General features: G+C 37.8%; 1 protein-coding gene across 14 annotated transcripts in view; it reads right to left on the bottom strand.

The window, feature by feature from the left end:
• Positions 1 to 20989, bottom strand: part of wwox (WW domain containing oxidoreductase) — an 877584-nt gene that overhangs the window by 582645 nt on the left and 273950 nt on the right. For all 14 annotated transcript variants that reach the window (XM_069902091.1, XM_069902085.1, XM_069902084.1 and 11 more), the window contains one exon: positions 11526 to 11790. In XM_069902091.1, coding sequence (XP_069758192.1) covers positions 11526 to 11790 — 265 coding nt within the window. The remainder of the gene's footprint in view (positions 1 to 11525; positions 11791 to 20989) is intronic.

Genomic DNA, 20989 nt, shown 5'->3' on the forward strand with positions numbered 1-20989 from the left:
GTTTTTCCACTGACCGAATCTGATTATGGGACTATGTAGCTTCTGGGCTGGTCAAGCATGTATTAAATATATAATGAGAGAGCATCCTATAGAACTTTGTCAAATTTTGAACTTTTCAGGGTAGAAAGGGAAGCAGTTGCTGCTACAGTGGTAGGATTGGTAGAGTGGAACCAGATAAAAGAAGTTCCAGGCCATTAAGGTCTGAATGTCACAGAGACAAGGTCAAAGATGATCGAATTTAAATTCAGAGGTTACTGTTCAAATTCGAGTAGGTATAAATGTTCAGTGTCTTTCTTGGCCAAAGACCAATTCAGAGGTTAACAACAATTACATTCTTTGGAAGGGAACAAAGAAAAATTATTACAATTCCAAAATCAAGTTTTAAAAGTTGTAGTATTCCATGTTCTCTTGAACTTGCTGAATGGTCACTTCTCTTTTGAGATAGATTACTTAATATTTCAAAGTCAGAACATTAGTTGGAGGTGGTGTATACATGACAGTAGTGAAATAAATGTTAACAAAGATTTTAAATGAAAAAAAAATGCAATTAAGTCATTCATTTTGAAATTTATCCAGAAAGCAGAGTTCCATTTGACTGCAGATTCTCCCAAATAATAACTAATATCCACTGACAACTTCAGTAGAAACAAACCACTTCTCTAAAAAAGAGCAAAGACATCTAATAATAGCATCTTAATGGATATTTGCACACCTCATGGTGTCAGTTGCAAGAGTGGAAATAGGATCGATTTCAAACCTATTTCCACCCTCAAACGGTTACTGTCGGAATCTTAATCCAAAATCAAAAGAGATAGTGTAAATAAAACTCATTTGGAAAAACTTTCATTTTGATTGTTTTGAAAGCAGACTTGCATAAAAGCAAGGTAACGAATATTTAACACAGATGAAGGAAGTTAGAACAAACAGTACTTTATCTCAGTCATTCCAAATCATTTCACAAGGAGTGATGAAATATAATCTCAATGTTCAGATTGCACCTCGAGAAATCTCACCAAACAACATTGCAAAATTGAACTGAAGAAATCTCCAAAAAATTTAAAATAAATTAAATATGGGACAGATATTTAATTCCAGATATTAAGGTATAGAAAATTTGTACTTTAAAAAAAAACTTATTACGTTGACCACAAATCTGGATCTTTCCTCTAAATTCTCAAAAATTTTATTAAAAAAACTCATCTAGAGAGGGACCCATGGTTTAGTGATCTAAGTCAGCTATTATTACAACTGCTTGAAGTTTAAAATAAGCTTTGCTCACACTGAACAAACTTGGCCATTCGAGAGGCAAACACAGTTAACGTATAATTGTAAGAACACTAACAGAAATAGTTAAGATTAGGTGACGAAATTCCCCAGTCCCTGGCTTCTAATCAAACCCAGCAGGCATTCTAATAAATCACTTAGATGAATTGCTGCTTGCATTATGTGGATCACGCTTGAAGTGTGACATTCTAAGCCAATTACTTCCCTTAATTTTTTTGTTAATAATTTCCCTCTTGATTACAACTTTCCTTTACATATCAGACATCTCCCAAATCATTTCATTGAGGTTGTTCCAGCAATATGTTTTTTTTGGGGGGATGTGGATGGTATGAGAGGCTAAAAATATGTAATGAGGAAGAGTAAAAAAAAAAATTTTTCATGTGGAACCTACAGCCAACATTACCTTTTCTTTCTTCAGCTCTGAACTGCTCCTCCACTCTATACCGACTACTCTCCCAGCTACGGCATAATTGTGTGATTGATTTACTGCATTAAAACTACCTTCCTCCTCATTGCATCATTTTTATTTTTGAACTGCTTCCTTTCTGATAATTTATTGCTGAAGTCGATTAATTAAAAAAATGTTTTGTGCAACTTTCTTTCTCTATCGAACGATATATAGGACAAGCTTTCAAAAGAGCACAGTATATCTAATGACAAAGAGTGCCTGGAGGATGTGCAGACTAGCTCCTATGGCTCTGGTACTAAACAAGCACTCTGCGACAGAATAAAAGATGATGAATCTCAGCGTGAGAATTTACAATGAGAGAAAATGCATTCATCACAAATAGAAATATTACATGAAAGCAAAATGTAAAATATAACTGGTATCATTCCTTATTGCAGCTTAATCCTCTGCACCATTGAACCTGCTTGCTGCAATCAATGTTGCTGGCCAGAATAGAACAATTCAGTTATGAGGAGAAATTGGAGAGGCTGGGTTTCTTTTCCTTGGAGCAGAAAAGAATGAGGACATGAAGTGAATCAAGTCCACAAAATTAACTGAGGCATGGAAAGGGTTCAAAGTAAGAAACATTCCCTCATGGCAGAGGTGTCGAAAACCAGAGGCATACCTTGAAGGGGAGGGATAAGAAGTCCGAGGAAGAATTATTTCCGCCCAGAGGATGGATGGCAGGAATCTGGAACATGCTGTCCGAATACACTGGAGTATGAGACTTTCACAAGATTCACGAAGAAGCAATTGCCAAGGTAGAATAAGCTACAGTCCAAGTACTCGGAAATATTTATTGATCAGAATCGGCATGGTGGGCCAAAGGACCTATTGCTACACCACTTCACCATGATCTCTGATGCACTAGTTCACTAGTCCCAATGCAAGAACAGTATGTTTTTCGATGATTCGAAAACCACTTAAACCAAAAGTCTCAGTTATCCAACATTTCTTTCAACAGCCACATGATGTCAAAAGTTGAAAAATAAATCACCCAACATGCTCATCTGGGGCTCTGACACGCGGTTAGTGGCAGTTTGGCAACAACAGAGCTCAGAGCCAGCCAGGAAAACAGACGCTGAATGGTTAGATGGCTGACTCAGAAAGGCAGGCTGCAATCTTGAGCCATCAGTTAGTGACTGGAGGAGGTTGGCAGGTCAGTCAGTTTATGGGGAGATTGGCCCCATTTCAGGTAACTCCCCCTCTTTCTTTCCATTTCTTCTTTATCCTCCACTGCACTTGGTTCTCCGCTGTCCTGGCATCATGATGGAGAGCGGCCTTTCAGGCAGGAACAGGGACCTTGTATTTCAGGGCAGGACTGGGGACCTTGGGCTCCCCGGCAGGATCGGCAACTGTGGTGGGAAGGTGTCAGGGATCGGCGATGGCAGCAGGAGCTGGAACCTCCGACTCACGGGCAGCAGCAGAGACCTTGGGTTCCCGGGGAGGATCAATGTCGGCGATGGGGAGGCGTTGGGGATTGGTGACAGCGGCAGGACCGTGGACCCCTGGCTCCCGGGCTAGGATCAGTGATGGCGGTGGAGAGGTGTAGGGGATCAGTGATGGCGGTGGAGAGGGTTCGGGGATCAGCAGTGGTCGATATAAGTATTCTACTGATGCTACTGGGCTACTAAAAGCCATTTCTTGATTATCCGAAAAATCAGGTTAACCGAAAAAAGTCCGATTCCAAGTATTTCGGATAATCTGAAATGTACTGCTTTAGCTGTGATGCAGAAGGAAAACAAATGTTCATTCTTGCACAGTCATAACACTTTTCAATTTAATGTCCCATCAAATAAAAACCAGAGATAAAAGTACAGAGTCTTAGGCAAAATAACGGAAGAGATTTTTTAAAAAGTAAATCACCTCCTTACTTAAATTTTCACAGCTGGCAATAACAGAAAATCACAATTCAAAATGGTCTGCATTTTAACCTTTTACTTTACGATACAAGATGCAGTTCGCGTAGTGATTAGCGCAACACTATTACATTGCTGGATTCGATGAGAATTCAAATCCAGCGCTTTCTGTAAGGAGAAAGCACAGGCTTTCTCTGACATATGGAGGTGACAAGTTAATTGGGGTATTTGGACAGCACAGATTCGTGGGCCATTAGGGCCTGTTACTGTGCTGTAGGCATCAATTTTTTATAAAAAATTAAAATATTTTCAGAATTAACTTATGATATAAGTGGGGTGAATAATACTGGAGATACTTCTAACACAAGCATATTCTTTTGTCCTATTTCAGCTTTCTCAGTTAAATCTATCAATTTTCGGGGATGAAATGCCCGTACATTTAACAAGGCCAGTTTTGCATTGATGAGATCCTGTTATTTTTCTGGACAATTTGTAATTGGCTGAGTGGACACACATTGATGAAATGGGATAGAAAGTGGTCTTTGACTACACAACACAGTTGACTTAAGCTTCTGAGTTTCAGTTTCTCTGATCTTAATACAGGTCGGGTACCCCGTATCCAAAGTTCTGAAAAGAGAAAATATGCAAACACCAAACCTTTTTTTAAGCGCCAACATGACATCACAAGTTGAAAAAAAATCACCACCTGACTTGTCCATGTGGGGCTCTGATGCTCTGTTAGCACCATTTTGATAACAGAAGTCTAGTGCACTGTTCAAAGATACAGTTGAAACGGCAAAAAGGCCTGCAGATAGCACTGTGGATGACTGTGATAGGAAAAAGAGGAAGCGTTTACATTTGTCGACAGAACAGAAAGTCGAGCTGTTGGCGAAACTGGTCAGCAGTGTAAATCTGTGAGGTCTGACAGAAGAGCATGGTGTTGGAACGACCACATTCTATGACCCGAAGAAGATAATGCTCATGTACTTTCCACCAAATGTGACTTCATTAATTCAGCCATGTGACCAAGGTATCGTTAGATTAATGAAGAGTGAATACAGAACACTTCTTGGAACAATATACTGTCAGTAGTGAACAGAGGGCTTGAGTGTGGCAGGTTTCCAAAAGGAGTTTAGCTTAATGATGCCATATATGGTGTTGCCAATGCTCGGAATACATTGACTAAAGTTGTATAAGCCTGGCACAACTTCTGGCCTGCAACTCTGCTCAGTGATAATGATGAACAAGATGGTGATTTTGAAGGATTCCGTATGTCAAATGAAGAAATAAAATGTTGTGTGACCTCCTTACATATGCAGAGTCCGTCAGTTAGCTGGAAGAAGTGGGTATAGAGTTTTTAAACATCAATAATGAAGCTCCAGTTGTTCATTCATGGACCGATGGTGAAAAAGCTGAAATTGTTTTGCATCAAGATGATCGCGATGAAGTTAACTTAGTTAACACTTAGTTAACACTGCAGAAAAATTGCTACAGACGACACGGTGAAATGTGTGATGAACTTATTGAAGGACCAGAGCAGCGTACATTCACAACAGAACACAAAATCATGTCAGTTAGTAAAATGAGGCAGATGGCACTAGAGGAAACATTTGAAGAGAATTACTCATGTTTGGTGCATCATTTATCTTATTTTGTTAGCAGAGATCAATTTTTTAGGTACATTTTAAACATTATTTCATGTGAATTTTCCACTTGTGCCATCATGTCGTTGTTTGTTGTTGACGTTTAATCGCTGATACAAGGATGCTGCTGAGCTGTTTTGGGGTTTTTTTTCTGTTTTCTTCCAAAAATCAAAAAAACTCCATAAACCAAACAATGTATGGTCCCAAGCATTTTGGATATGGGGTACTGTACTTGTATGTATGTGTGTATAGGCAAAGTGCATTAGTGATGAGTATACCTGCCTTGTATCACTACATAACTGGTTTTAAGACTGTTGCTCAAGAAGTTCAGTAATGATGTGAATTAGATGTTTTGGGGGAATAAAAATCAGTAATATTAAAATGTCCCAAGTCACTTTTAAAATGACCATAGAGGAGAACTGCAATTATTCTGTCCTCAAAATGAATGTCCAATGTGTGTTTCATATTATGTTTGATACCCCCTACCAAGCATCTTTGAGGTATCTGAGAGGCTACCAATTAAATGCCAAGTGTGCTATGAATGTGTATGTTATAAATATAGCTTGAAAATCTCCCCAACCCATTTTATATTGGAGTCTCGCAGGAGGTTAAGTGAGATGAGTTGCATTCCATTAATCTGGACTTGAATCAAGATAATACCACCCATTTCTCAGGTTTTGCATTCTTGAAGATTTATTTTACTGTGTAACATTGTTTTCGGATCCATGTTCAATACCACTTTGGAACAGTTAACATAATGACTCCAAAGATTTCAGGAACAGTTTGACTGTGCCAGTACCACCAGCCTTAATACACAAAGGGTGCTTCCAGCAGCAAGACATACTGGTTTGTTACCAAGTTTTCAAATAGATCTCAACAAAATTATGATGGTCCAAATTGAGGAATCATAAATAGCAGAAAGTTTCAAATAAACTCAATAGGAAATACAGGAGAAACCATTTACTCCAGGAATGGACAGAAATAAAAGACGTATCATGGAAAAAGTATTTTTTGAAATTCTTGTGACAAGGCCTTCGCTAGCAAGACCAGCATTTATGACTTGTACCTGATTGTTCCTGAGAAAACTGTGACAGGTTGCCTTCTGGAACAGTTGCATTTTACAAAGGTTCTTCAAAATTGCTGGTATGTTGAGAATTTCAGGATTTAAAGAAATGACAAAGTATTTCTGAGCACAGCAAGGAGTGGAATTGAAAGGTGTTCGTTTGGAAATCTGGATCTATTTGCAGAAAATGCCTTGAGCAATGCATGACAAAATGACAGCTGTTAATAATGTCAAACAGTACAGCATACAAAGGCAAATACTTAAGATTTCGACATAACTCATAAGCAAGGTTGCAAAACAATGTTTATGAACAGTTCTTGGATCACATCCCATGTAGTGTTATAGAATTTGAAAAATGTATTTTAATGTTCAGCATTTTTTTTATGGACACCAAAGTAATTTACTTTAATAAAGTGTTGAATTGCAATATTCCCAAAGTGACTGTACAGAAGATGCTACATAAACAGCTACATGATATTAGTCTCCGCTCCCCATACACATTGACCTATTGTTAGCCAGCAAGCACTTAACACAGTGTTATGATATTGCTCTGTCCAATTTTAATAGAAGCCTTAATATGTTCTGTGATAATTAATCTTACAAAATGGCCCAAGTAATCCCTGCATTACTACATATTGCCTTTATTTTCATGTTGATGTTGCTTTTCTAATTAATGAAACTTTGCATCATTCCATTCTATCAATTTATTATCGACTTGAAGAGCTCCTTCCCTTTCCCTGGTGTTTCTAATAAGTTGTTAAGTAGCATTCACAACAAAAAAGTTTTGGTGAATTCTTCAGTTGATATTTTTAACAAAGATGGTTCAAATTAAAGCAAATACAGGTAAAAATATGAAGCATTATCTATTAACCAATATTCTGATTCTTTCTTACTATATTCACCGCCTTTCCAGCAGGTTATTTTATATTCACATATCCACCAACAACTTCAAAAATGGTTTATTTAAATAGACAATTTTTTAAAAATCTTCTGTGTTCAGTAATTCTCTAAAAATATTCATGTGGATTTGATCTATTTAATGGCTGTCCTTTTGTGTTTCTTTCATATGCTGTGATATGATATTTTCCAGTCCTTAGTCTATCACCTTGCTGTGGTGATTCTCACACTGAGGTGAATTTCTAATTCTATAATGTGAATTTTCCTGGAGTTTTGCCCACTCCACGAGCAGTTTACCAGGAGAAACTCAGAACTAATTCACCACCCATCCCACCCCATTTATTCTTCCTCTTTTTCTAAAATCCTAAGCACTCAGCTGTACATCTATATCAAATGATACAAAACAGATGCATTACAGCAATCATCTGTTATCAATCACATATCCCACAGTGCTTCTAAAGTTTCCCACAGCTTCAACCAAGTCTATGTACTCACCACAGTCTTAATTTTGGGTTTGTTAATTATTTTTGAACTTTTTTTTTCCTGAATCTCCTCCCACTTTTAAGTTTTATTCTTCATACCTTTTCTCCCTTTTTCTTTGGAATGTTATTTTGTTCCTGTACTTTTCAGGATAAAAGCATCTCTCTATCTCTCTTCTATTATAAGGTGACCTCAAGAAGATGTCGTGAACTCTGAATGCCTGGAGTTATTTAGTGAAGGCAGTCCCACAGTGCTACCACATTCAAACTGAGTCTGACTTGGACCATTTTTCAAGATTAATGTTTATAATGGCAGTACTTGATTTACTTTTTCACAATGACTGACAGAATTGAAATATTATAACATTCTAATACCATGTGATTTTTTTATTCTACAAACAAATAACTTTGGAAATTATTTCAATATTGTTTTTGAATGTAATATATTTGAATTAGATGTCACGTTGCAGCACATTCCTTCCAATAAGAAAATGAGAGGACATGACAAAAACAATGATGCATTTATAAGATATATTTTACAATTCTTCTGTTAAAACTATATGGTTATTCTCATGCTATCCTTTACTTGCAAAGTCAGAAGATATTTTCTTTATTTCAAATAAATTATATGATGTATCCAGCTGAACAAACATTATAAATTTTATAGATATTTTCTCCTTTCAAAAACATAATTAAAATTCGTAAGACATGAAAACTACAAAAATAATACAATGCTTACTTTAACTGCAGAGTGCAAAAAGATGATCTGCATTAAAATGTGGGATGTAATTGTACTCAAGCTTCATTTCCTCAAATGCACAATGATAAATATATTGCTGAATAAAAATGTATTAAAAAGTTTGCATATAAAGGATGGGGAATGTAAAATGGTAAGTTGAGTTCCAGTAATATTTAGATACCCAAATGCTAACTAATAATAGGGATCTGCCAAAGAAAGTAATGGATTTCCTGCTTTGAATCAAGCTCAGTGAATCAATCGGCAGCAAAGCAAAAATCAGCTGATTTGAATGAAGTGGAATTGAACATGCCCACAACCAAAAAAACATCTGTTAAAATTCTGGTACAATGGATGGCAATCCAGTGGAATCGGAAAAGTAATCCAATAGCCTCAGAACTTTCTGCAAACTCTGGGCATTTTGATCACTTTGAGAAGGGTGGGGGGGGGGCGGGGGGGGTGGAAACATTTTGGTTGCTTGCAACATCTGCTATATTCTAGCTGCTCAAATACACACGAGTCATAATCTGCCAAGAAAAATATTAGTCTGAATGAAGGATTGTGCAAATCGCAGGATCATGGTAATCTGCTTAACAAGCCTCCAAATTTCACGTATCATCACGGAGAAACTAGCTCAAGCGCGATCCATCTCTCAGCTGGTAAAACATTTCTAAAATTGTTCTGAAAATAGATTTTCATTTATGTTCTGTGCAAATATGGATATATACCATCTTATCAAAGATATTCGGTATTTCAACCAGCCAAATGTACTTATTTTCTCTTCCTACTTACCACATTAAATGTAAACTATAACAATTATCATAGCTATTGGATACAAAAAGGGCGAAAGAGAGAATGTTCAAACAAGAGAACTGAATAGATTTGAATTTGTTAAATTATTCTTCTGCAAAAATGTCGGTTGATTCAAAATGTAATAAACAAAAGCTATGGAAGATATAATGGTTGATGGCATTTACTGAACTGAGCAAAAGAAGATAGAGACTTTCACCCAAAAATACAATCAAAGATTCTTGATGGAATCAATTTCCTTGGCCAATGACCTTCATTTTACAAATATAGTCACTGACACTATCCAAAACTTCAACACATTTAAGGAGCTATTAAGATGGAAGCTGCTGTCCATTTCAAGACTGTTATTACTGCACATAATGAAGATCAATTGAAGAACAGGGAGAAAGGGACAATTAATTTTAATTTTGCATTTGGGGACACAATGACAGAGCTAGTAGAACTATTGCTGCACATCTCCGACAGTGGAGTTTGCATTTTATCCCTGCAACCACATGGGTTTCTTCTGGTTTCCTCCCACATCCAAAGATGAGTGGATTTTATAGCTTAATTACCCACTGCAAATTTTGTGCAAGTGGGCAGTAGAATCTGTAAAGAGTTAATGGAAAAATGAGGAAAATAACACTGGAGTATTGCAGTTAGTCTAAATGGGTATGTCGATGTCAATGGAGGGTTGGTGAGCATTTGTGAGCTGAATGGGCCTATTTGCATTCTTTAATTAAAATTGAGTCACTATAAAGCACACATGTCAAACTCAGGCCCGCGGGCCAAATTTGGCCCGTGATATAATTATATTTGGCCCGCAAGATCATATCAAATATGTATTAGAGCTGGCCCGCTGGCCGCCGCGCCAGTATAGTGCATGCACAGCTAATACTACAAATCCCAGAATGCTTTGCAAATGCGTTGGCGTCAGCCCGCTAATCGCCCCCACCTCCTCTCTTTACTTTCATTAGTATCTGTGACCTGTCGCCCAACTCACATGTAATAAACCCCTTATGAAAAATAGCCAAACGAAAGACAGAAAACAGGACCTTTCAAGACAGGTGGGAGGCAGACTATATGTTCATCATTTTAAAAGACAAACTTGTTTGTCATTGAAGCAAGTTGTTATTTTTTTGACTTGTTGGCTTGTGAAAAAAAATATATTTAAAAGGAGCTTAAAGGCTATAGAGAAATATTATTTATTGAATATTTTATTTCTCATTTGTTAATGCTTCTTCTGGAAAGAGTTTAACCCAAACTATTATTAAACATTTATTTTAATAAGAAAAAGTTTAACATTACAAATGTTGAAAGAAGAGAAAACATGCAGATGTTGTTGAAAATTTTCAATCAATATTTAGTTTGGCCCACAACTTAGACAAATTTTTAGTTTTGGCCCTCTGTGAATTTGAGTTTGACACCCCGATGTAAAGACCGCAATATTATGTTCTGGTGCTGAAACATATCAATTGACCCACCAGCTGCTGTTAGGAGGGTTGAAGGGAGTTTGAGAAGAGAACCTTGTCCTAAACTAACCGCTCATCATTAATCACATGTGACTATCACAAAGAATATGGACAACCACCAACCAATAGCAAACTTCTGACACAAGGGTGGTCACCAACTTCAATGAGGGAAAATGAAATCCTGCCTCACATACAACTCTGGACATGAAAAATGCACAGGGAACCAGATCGTTAACCATCGCTCAAGACAGAAAAAAATCCAGCACCAAACACTCAAAGCCAAAAACATGGACGTCATGTTTCACATCTTATCACAACAAGATCAAACTGACATTTGTCAAAGGTTATGATTCAACTTCATGTGGAGATTTCCCATCATTCTGGGGCAGCAGAGCAAGTTCACTTGATGGAGCATGCAGAATTTTGTGCAATAATGTTTTCTCGCCTTGACAATATCAATAGAACTAAATGAATTCTTATTTTGGTCATTATTAAGATATTGTAACATTATTTTCCATAAAATACAACTCATTTTTTTTCGATGAATGCATTGCACCCGAGCACCCAGATGTTTTGCCTACTTCTGGATTAAGTCAAGGTGATTGGTATAACAGTGGCCTCTCTCGTTTGGCCCACGTGTTTCAAAAATTTGATTAGTTTCACAAATTAGTTTTTTCTCATTTCTTCAAATGAAAAACGATAATACACACCAATTCAAGTATCTACCCTGCAAAGCATTGAATTTAATTTGGATCACCAAAGATGAAATACAAAGTCGTGGGTTTTTACTTTGAGTAGATGACTCCCATTGCACATATCCAACATCAAAAAGTGCTGTGTAAGCTGGTTACTTACCATTGACTTGGTAAAGGGACGAGCCAAGGAAAACAGTAGGGTATATAGCCACCAGCTGCGGTGTAGAGAGGAGTACATCATGTTTCCTGGATGCAAAGCATTGGATGTTACTCCATGAGGTGACAGGCGACGGTTCAGTTCATTCGAGAAGAGAATATTGCAGTGCTTCGAACGGTTATAGGCCAGCATGGCCCAGTAATCTTTCTTAGCAGGAGAAAGCAGTCTAAAATCCAACTTCCCTGAGGAATCTTTTATATCAGTGAATCTGAAATACATATACAAAAGTGGAAATTGATCAACATGAATGAATGCACCGAAAAATATCAATATTGCTTCTCCTGTTTGGAAAAAAATAAACAGCTATTGTTAAATACAGGTGAAGCTCAAACCATGTCAGTTTCCAAAGTGTCCTGCCTCCATTTAACTCTATTAAAGACCATTCATTTGTTAGATTACCACTGAGACATTTATTTTTAAAGACTGGTTGTCTTGAATAAACTTGCTGCTACCCACCATTTCATGATTCCTAAAGATGTCTGTCTTTCCTTAACTAACTATCCTGCTATGAAAAAAGTTTTAAAGATTTCAAGAAGAATTTCCATGAAGTCAGATTTCCGTAAGTTAGGTCTGCCATCATCACAGGATACCCTGTATTAAAAAAAATACTAATATATACACCATAACGGTGGCCTGTTTAGACATGATTAACAGGGATTATATAAAAAAAATATAACAGTTACCTTTCAAAGCATTTCACAGCAGCAGAATTAAATATGGCCATGTATAGATATTACAAAAGACAAAAAGCTTGGTATACTGGCTAGGTTTTAATAAATAGTTTAAGAGAGGAGAGGTTGGGACCTTGAGTGAAGCAGAAAGAAAATTCAAAACTTTAAGACTGTGTCGTATGAAACATGGTCATTGATAGAACAGAAATTAAAATTGGGGGAAACAAAATCGTAATTCAAGGAGAGCCGAGTCTCAGAATATTGAAAGGCCTGAACAGAAATATAATATGGAGGTGGAAAGAATGATAAAATTAAGTCCCTTTGTTTATGGTCGTCAGAAATTTGAATGAGCATTTATGACAATAAAAGGCATTTCAGAAGAATATTGGAACAGTTGCCTTGAGTCAGAAAGGCACAAATGAGCGTTGCAATAGTGAAGAGGAGGATATAGATTTGGGCAATGCTTCAAGTGATCTGAGATGTTCATGATGAAGTGAATATGAATTTTGACTCATCCTGGAATAAAATATGCCACTGATATTGCAAAATTTCTGGTTTAGTTCCAACAGTTGACAGGAACGTTACTTCTTTTAAAAAACCAAAACTTTGTGTGAAAAAATCTTGTTAACTTTGCTGTGAAGTGTGAGATAAGCAATGCTTTTAAGCTTAAATATGGTCTTCACCAATGGTTACCGGTCAGTCAGGACCAATGTGGTTTTAGTTCAGGAGCTTTTAAATTGAGACCTCAAGTTAACCTCAATAATAGACATAAGGGAATTGAAAATTTATGAAGCTATAGAGGTTTACTAATTACAGTAATTTTAAAAAGGCTGCACACATTTAATTTGATCGAGAGTAATTGCTGCTTTTATTCATTATCAAAAGAAATTTGTGTGCAATTTTGCCTTAACCTCACAAAATATAGTCACAAAGTCCAAAATTTATGACGTGGGGAGTGTTTGGCAAAACACTTCCCAGGACTCGAGGGAAGAGCCATAAAGTAAGATTTTTATTAAATGCACAGATGCCATTTTGATTTAAAATGAGCTATAAACAAAGTACTGAGTTTCCAAATGTAATACTATTCCTATACAGGCTGCTGCTCAGTAAAACTTTTTGATTGATGACCAAAACCGTGGTGCGTTATTGTATGTAGATATAGATTCGTGGCAGAGGCTGAATGAATATGGTATAGAAGAAAATGGAATCGCGTACTTTTTTGTATTTCTGAACGCAGTCCTGATGAGAGTACATAAGCCTTTGCCCTATAACCTTGGAGACCCTGACTATTCAGAAACCTATCAATCTCTGCCTTAAATACATCCACAGTCTTGGCCTCCACAGCCGCACGTGGGGGTAACTTCCAGAGATTCACCACTACCTCTCCCAACAGCCAAAGAATCATATTGTGGATGATCACCACCTTGTAAAGTGATTCAACCTCACTGTTCTTGTGTTGCGATGGTAATGGAAAAGGTAGTACAGCAGTAAAGACAAGGACGAAGCCTCCCCCCACCTCCAACCAACATTCGCATAAGGAATTTTCTGGAGGTTCTCAACTTGGGGTGGGAATCATGTTGAATTGCCTATTTAATATGGATTATGTAAATTCCAGACATGGATAGATTGAATTTAGGATTCAAAGAGAATTCAAGAATATGGAAGGAAATAGGATGTGGATGTGGAATTGATGTAGCTGAAACAGTAATGTTGCAAAATGTGGGATTCAAAGAACCAAATGTTCGACTACAGCCGAAACAGTAAACTGTTAAAATTAAGCATTCTCGTTCTCTCAGAAAACATCGAAGACTGTTTAAATTTAATGCTTGGAAAATACATTTGGAATGTGCAGATTAGGGAAACTTCGCACTTCCTTCAGTTGACTTTCTGTAATTAGAATGATACTTTACATATTTAGTTACATCGTGGAGCACGAAATAACTTCACAAGTATACATTTTATAACAAATACCACTATCGGTCAAGAGGAGGGGCGGAGAGAGGGAATTTTAAAATATAGCTGTTTACAAACCAGAGATAAATGTGAAAGGATTTGATGTTATGACATCTATAAAAAGCACTGCAACAGAGGAGGTACCAATTTTTTGATGGAGCATGGAACAACGAAACTACATGGTGATGTTTAATTGTCTCTGACAAAATCGTTAAATGCCAGATGTTTAATTTTTTTTAACCAAGTATTTTACGTCTCACTGATTGAACAAAGGTATAATGTCGTCAGCTTGGAAAAATGTAGCAGCTACTTGTTTAGAAAAACGCATAAAAACTACAATACCCTAGTCTAGGAGGAGATTTTTTTTGTAAATTGTAATTGGAAATATTTGTATTGCCTGTGACACGCTCTCACACATGCTGGTGAGAAATGATTTTATTTTACCATTTTTTCTTTATGTGCAATTACATGCAAATAAGGTTGCTTTTTAATTTTCATTGCTGACAGATCATCCATCAAGTCCAGTTAATGGGTGATTAAAACTGTAATACTGTCAACCAAAACTTAGCAAATGTGATACAGTATATCACCGATATAAAGATGCTTACGCCTATTAACAGTTTAAGCTAAGCACCAATATCTTCTTCCGAAGAAATAATGAAAAAAAATCTGGAAGTATGCCCAATTTGAGCTGATAACTGCCTGTGTTTTCATCAAACAAAAAAACAAATAGAACATTTTGAAGACAAAAATGTGCCTTGAAAACATGAACAGTTCAAAAGATGATGCCTTGTCGTTTCACTCTGTCCCGGCCCACCTGGAAAATGACACCTCATATGCCAGGCTTCAGCTCGGTTGATAATCATTCCCAGAGGTTGGTGGATAAGCTTTCCTCGTTGGGACTCCAAACCCCTCACTGTAATTGAATCCTGGCCTTCTTAATGGAAAGACCACATTCTGTTCAGGTCAGTAGGAGAATATCACACTAGCACTGGCACACCTCTGGGCTGCGTGCTCAGACCGCTCCTGTTCACACACAGACTGACGACTGCATCACCAGATCCTGCTCCAACAAAGTCAATGACACAACAGTAACTGGCTTTATCAGCAACAATGGTGAGTCGCATTACAGAGAAGAGGTGGAAATTCTTGTGAAACGGTGCAAGAGTAACAACACGAGTCTCAACGTGGACAAGACGAAGGAATAACCACCCTCCTCTGCACATCAAGAACTCTGAGGTAGAGAGTGGAGAGCACCAAGTTCCTTGGACTTCATTTAACAAGTGACCTATCACGAGCAATCAACATCTCCTCACTTGTCAGAAAAGTGCAACAGCGACTGCACTTTCTGAGAAGACTGAAGCAAGTAGGGCTACCGGCCACCATTATGTCAACCATTTATCGAAGCTCTATTGAGAGTGTCCTGGCCGGCTGCATCACTGTGTGGTACAGTTGCTGCAGAGAAATGGATCGGAGGTCAATCCGCAGGACCATAAGTGTGGCAAAGGATAACTGGAGTCTCCCTTCCCCACCCCGACCAATATGATCTATTGAGATCGTTGCATAAAAAGGGTGTGCAAAATCATTGAGGACCCCTTCCTCACTGCACACAGCATCTTTCAGCTGTTCCTGTAGGGGGAGAGAGATACAGGAGGATCAGAGCCAGCACCACCAGGCTGAAAAACAGCTCCTTCCTGTGGGCAGTGAGAATGTTGAATGACCAAAGGAACTCCTAACACTAACTATCCAAGACTATTTTTTTAACAAAGCAATACTAATTTATTTTCATAGATAAAATACTTATCCTGCATAATGCATGTGTGTCTGGTTGTGTGCCTCTGCATGTTTTGCACTGAAAACCAGAGAACGCTGTTTCATCAGGTTGTACTTGTACAATCAGATGACAACAAATTTCATGGCATATTCTCGAAGAACTGCAGTTGCCTTATCTCAGTGTCTAAAAATTGTTATTATACACCCATATAAGACTAAAGACTAGTCAATTCTTATGAGTAGGACATCAGTTCATTGCAGAATTTCCAAATCCATTGGAGGAAAAATACATTTGGAGGTGCAATCCTATATAATGAAAAGGAATGCCTTAACGATGTCAGCCATCACTCACTAAACATCTAAAATAACATAACAATTTACAGCAGGAAACAGGCCATTAGGCCCTTCTAGTCCGCACCGAACCAAACACCCCTCTCTAGTCCCACCTCCCTGCACAATGCCCATAACCCTCCATCTTCTTCTCATCCATATACCTGTCCAACCTTTTCTTAAATAATACAATTGACTCCGCCGCCACTATTTCTCCCGGAAGCTCATTCCACACGTCTACCACTCTCTGAGTAAAGAAGTTCCCCCTCATGTTACCTCTAAACCTCTGCCCCTTAATTCTTAACTCATGTCCTCTTGTTTTAATCTTTCCTCCTCTTAACGGAAATAGTCTATCCACATCCACTCTGTCTATCCCTTTCATAATCTTAAATACTTCTATCAAATCCCCTCTCAACCTTCTACGCTCCAAAGAATAAAGACCTAATCTGTCCAATCTCTCCCTGTACTCTAGATGCTTAAACCCAGGTAACATTCTGGTAAACCTTCTCTGCACTCTCTCCACTCTGTTTATATCCTTCCTATAATTAGGCGACCAGAACTGCACACAGAACTCCAAATGAGGCCGCACCAACGCCTTATACAATCTCAACATCACCTACCAACTCCTATATTCCATGCAATGATTGATAAAGGCCAGCATACTAAAAGCCTTCTTCACCACCCTATCCACAAGAAAAAGAAATGAGTGAATCATATGTTTTCCTCATAATGTAGCAACTACCTGTGCAATCTGTTTCTATACATTTGCAAAATCAAGCAAGAATTTATCATCCATTATTCATTCCCCCTAACGAGCCTGTTGACTCTTTAGATGGGGCTGGAATTACATACAAGGCAGGCCAGCAGATTTCAATCCTGAAAGGACATCAGTGAACCAGCTAGACTTTTAGAATAATCTGGCATTTTCACTGCTACCTTCCCTTTTTGGAAAGTCCAGATTGAGTTTTAGTTAGTTGAACTTAAATTCCCCAGCTGTCATGGTAGGATTTAAACACATGTTTCTGGATGAATGGTCCGAAGTCTGGCTGCGAGTCCAGTAATTTAACCATATCAATGTTCCCCTGGTAATTTGTTTCTCCATTTTGGGCCAAAATTAATAGATATATATAAGTGATATTATCGCAGAATGACAATTGGGGAATTCAGGTCGTCACAACTATTTGCATCAGATACAAGGTCAGAAATGAGAAGATTTGGTGATGATTCCAGGATTCAGTTCAATTTTTAAATTCATTGAGAGTAAAGCAAATGGCTGCATGCAGCAGTATCTGGATAATATTCCAGATTGGGTGACAAGTGACATTACTACCAAATACACCTTGTGAACAAACAAGGTTCTGGTCAACAGTAACCCTGAATGCACTAGTCACACAAATAATATGGCTGCAAAAGGACAGGTTGGAATCTGGGTTTCCCATGCTGTAACCACATCAGTAACCATACCAACACATTAGTAAACCTTAAGCACAAGCTAACATTTTCCAGCATAAACAAATCCCACAATCTAAAGTTTTTTTTGGGATTTATATTTTAAATGACACCTTTTCAAACTTAACATTTTAAAGTGAGTTAAAAAACTACAGGGCCAATAACTCTAATACAGAGTATTTCACAATCTCTTAGTTCATTTCTTTCCCCTGTGGTCAAATAACACTGTGCCACTTGACAAGAACTACAGCATCTCATTCCTGCTCTTCTGTGATTTGGTTCATGTAGCTATGGTGCATTGTTACCACAGTTTATGTTATGCAAAGCACGTGCAAGGCCTAATATGTTGCTAGAGATGAAATCCAGAGCAAGCAACTGGTCTTGGGCAGGTATTTCAGGGAAACTACTTGAACCTCATACAGCTCTCTCTCTTAAGCCTCCCACAACCATGACCACCCCCCCCCCCCTTGTGACAACTGCACATGTCCAACAAACCAAGGGCAAACCAAATCCTCCCCCTCAGTAGTTTCCAGCAAAATTCATTCAATAAGAAACCAATACCCTTCAGTTTAGATCAATCCTTCACCCACCACCCATTCAAAGCCCTCATCACTACCTGAATCCCACCAATCCCTTTCTCCCCATGGATACTCCACCTCAATTCTACCTCGGCCTACAACTTTCTTGTTTTCTTCTGCATATTCCTCAATATTGGAGGATGCAAGGGAAGACATTTTCTGTTTATTAAAATTGTTAAAACTCCTGTGGGAAAGATTCTTGCATCCTAATGCCCTGGATAATCAAATGCATTTACCAACTTCAACTTAATATTGTCTTTTCAGAAGCTGACCAAAATTCAGTAGTGGTGTCCATCAACAAATATACCGCCTTCTTCAGCAATCATGCTTCAATCTCGAGTCAACAGATGTACATATTTTGGCTAATTGTGGGTCAAAACTCATGGTAAATTGCAACATTAAAGCAACAGAAGAGGGAAGTGCTAAAAACATTTAAAAGTTTGACCTGTTGAGTTAAAAGAAGGTAAGAAACCCAAGTAAAATCTACATTCCAAGCTACAACATCCAGCTTGAAAGAGAGATATCAAAAAGGTAAATGTTAAGTGTCGAAGTTTGCCTGTGGAAGCTGCTGGAAATAGCACAACCCTGATCAGAAATTTGATGTTCATTTTTTTTAAATGAATGTTTTTCATGTCTGGTCAGTGAAAAGGCCAACTCAAATTGGATGGGAAAGATTTGGAGGGACATGGACCAAAGGCAGGGAAATGGGACTTAGTCGGATAGACAACCAAGTCAGCATGGGTCTGTTTCCATGCTGTATAACTCTTCCACTTGATTGGTTGATATTTCCCTCAGCTGTCAGATACTCCAACTTTGCTCCTTCCATTACACCTGTCCTTCTATATTTGTTTCCTGAAGTGATAGAAAATGAAGAGCAAAACAGGAACAAAACATTACAGAGGCAATGGTGAAGATATACGAACATCTAAGTTCTGAGGAGATTTGGCAAGTCATCAAATAATCCATCAAACTTGTGCAGGTGCAATATTCGAAAACCCAGAAAGGCAGAATGTTGCAGAAGGTAACAGATATACCAAGGTTTGGTTCCCCTATCCATTAAAGTCATCTATGTGAGGTGCTGTCTCAAGTGGACAGTTAACATCACGAAGAACCCCCATCATCGTGGTAACAACTTCTTCTCGCTGAAAACTCCAGCATCTCTAGATTCAAGGGCAGTTTCTTTCCAACAGCTGTCAGACTCTTGAACCTCCCTTTGCTACACTAATTAGAGGTTGCACCGAGATCACAAAATTACTGTCTACATTCTTGTAACACCAGGTTTTTACACTTTTGTAAACGTGAATATTTATTATCTCTATTTAAGTTAATGTATATTATTGTAGTTTTTACATGAAGCAATTGTTGACTGCAGCAAGCAAGAATATCAGTGCATATGTATATTGTACAATGTTTATGACAATAAGCTCATTATCACCACCTTTTTTTTTAACTTCTTCCAGGAATGAATCAGTGGTTAGAAAGAAAGAAAACAAACAAAAGGATATGCTGAAGCTGTGAGGGGAAGGTCAGAGTAAGTTTAAAACCTGACAGAACACAACACTGGCAACACCACAGTTGCCGCCTAACCTACTGTTTCAAGCATTTTCTGCTTTGATTTCAATTTTCCACCTTGAAAGGAAAGAAATGCAATGGGTACAATTAAGATATTTAGAGCCAATTAACACAATCAAGTTGAGAGTTTCCAACCATGGTCGCACTGAACAGTTTCCACAAAATCTATAAATCTATGAAATGGAAAGTGACTACATTAAGTAAAAATATAAACTTTGTAAACAGTTCAGCAAGACCAATGGAATACCATCATGGACATAATTTATACCCACTTCAATTCTGAAGGTGTCTGGAAGCATTACCTTGCAAGTTTCATTTCTGTTATCGTTGGCATACTGTCCTGTTCCATAAATGAAAAGAAGCTTTGTTCCAAAGAAGCTTTTAAGCAGAACAGATTGTCAAAATAATCAAATGTGTGCTGCGTCTGGAAGTCCACTTAGCCAAGGAAATAAAACGGCGAGTGCAACAAAGATGCTTGCAATTAACATGGATCGACTCCCATTATGAGGATAATACGAGAAAGTGCTGGATATGGTCAACTGTGAAGTTGTGATTTTCAGTAATGAGACCCAGTCCTCAATCTGATGGAAAAATATCTGCTTTACCCACAACCAAAGAAATTAAACGCTGCAACAATGAAATCACAAGGTACCAAGAGTAGGCCTGTAAATAAATACAATTGGAAAAAATATAATGAATTCAAGAAGCTATCAGAGATATTCCAACCCTCTGCAGCAGAAACATAACATGCTTTCTTCCTTCCAGAGCCTGATGAAGGATTTTCAACCTTAAACTAATCCTGTTTTATCTTTCCACAAATGCTATCTAATCTTAGCATTTCAAGCCTTTTCTATTTGAAAGCTGGTTAGGTGAGGGAATCCTGAATGGCCAGAGATTTGAGGCTCTGGTCAAGATTGGATCCCTGTGACCAGCAGGGTGTTGCAGTGATCGGTGTGAGGTCCACTGTTATTTGTCATCTATATCGATGACTTTGATAACAATGTAGTTACTGTGGTTATTAAGTTTGTGGATGACACCATAATTAGTAGTATCATGGACAGTGAAGGAGCTTACATGAGAT

This window comes from Narcine bancroftii, chromosome 10 (genome assembly GCF_036971445.1).
Source record: "Narcine bancroftii isolate sNarBan1 chromosome 10, sNarBan1.hap1, whole genome shotgun sequence".
In the NCBI taxonomy this organism is placed as follows: Eukaryota; Metazoa; Chordata; class Chondrichthyes; order Torpediniformes; family Narcinidae; genus Narcine; species Narcine bancroftii.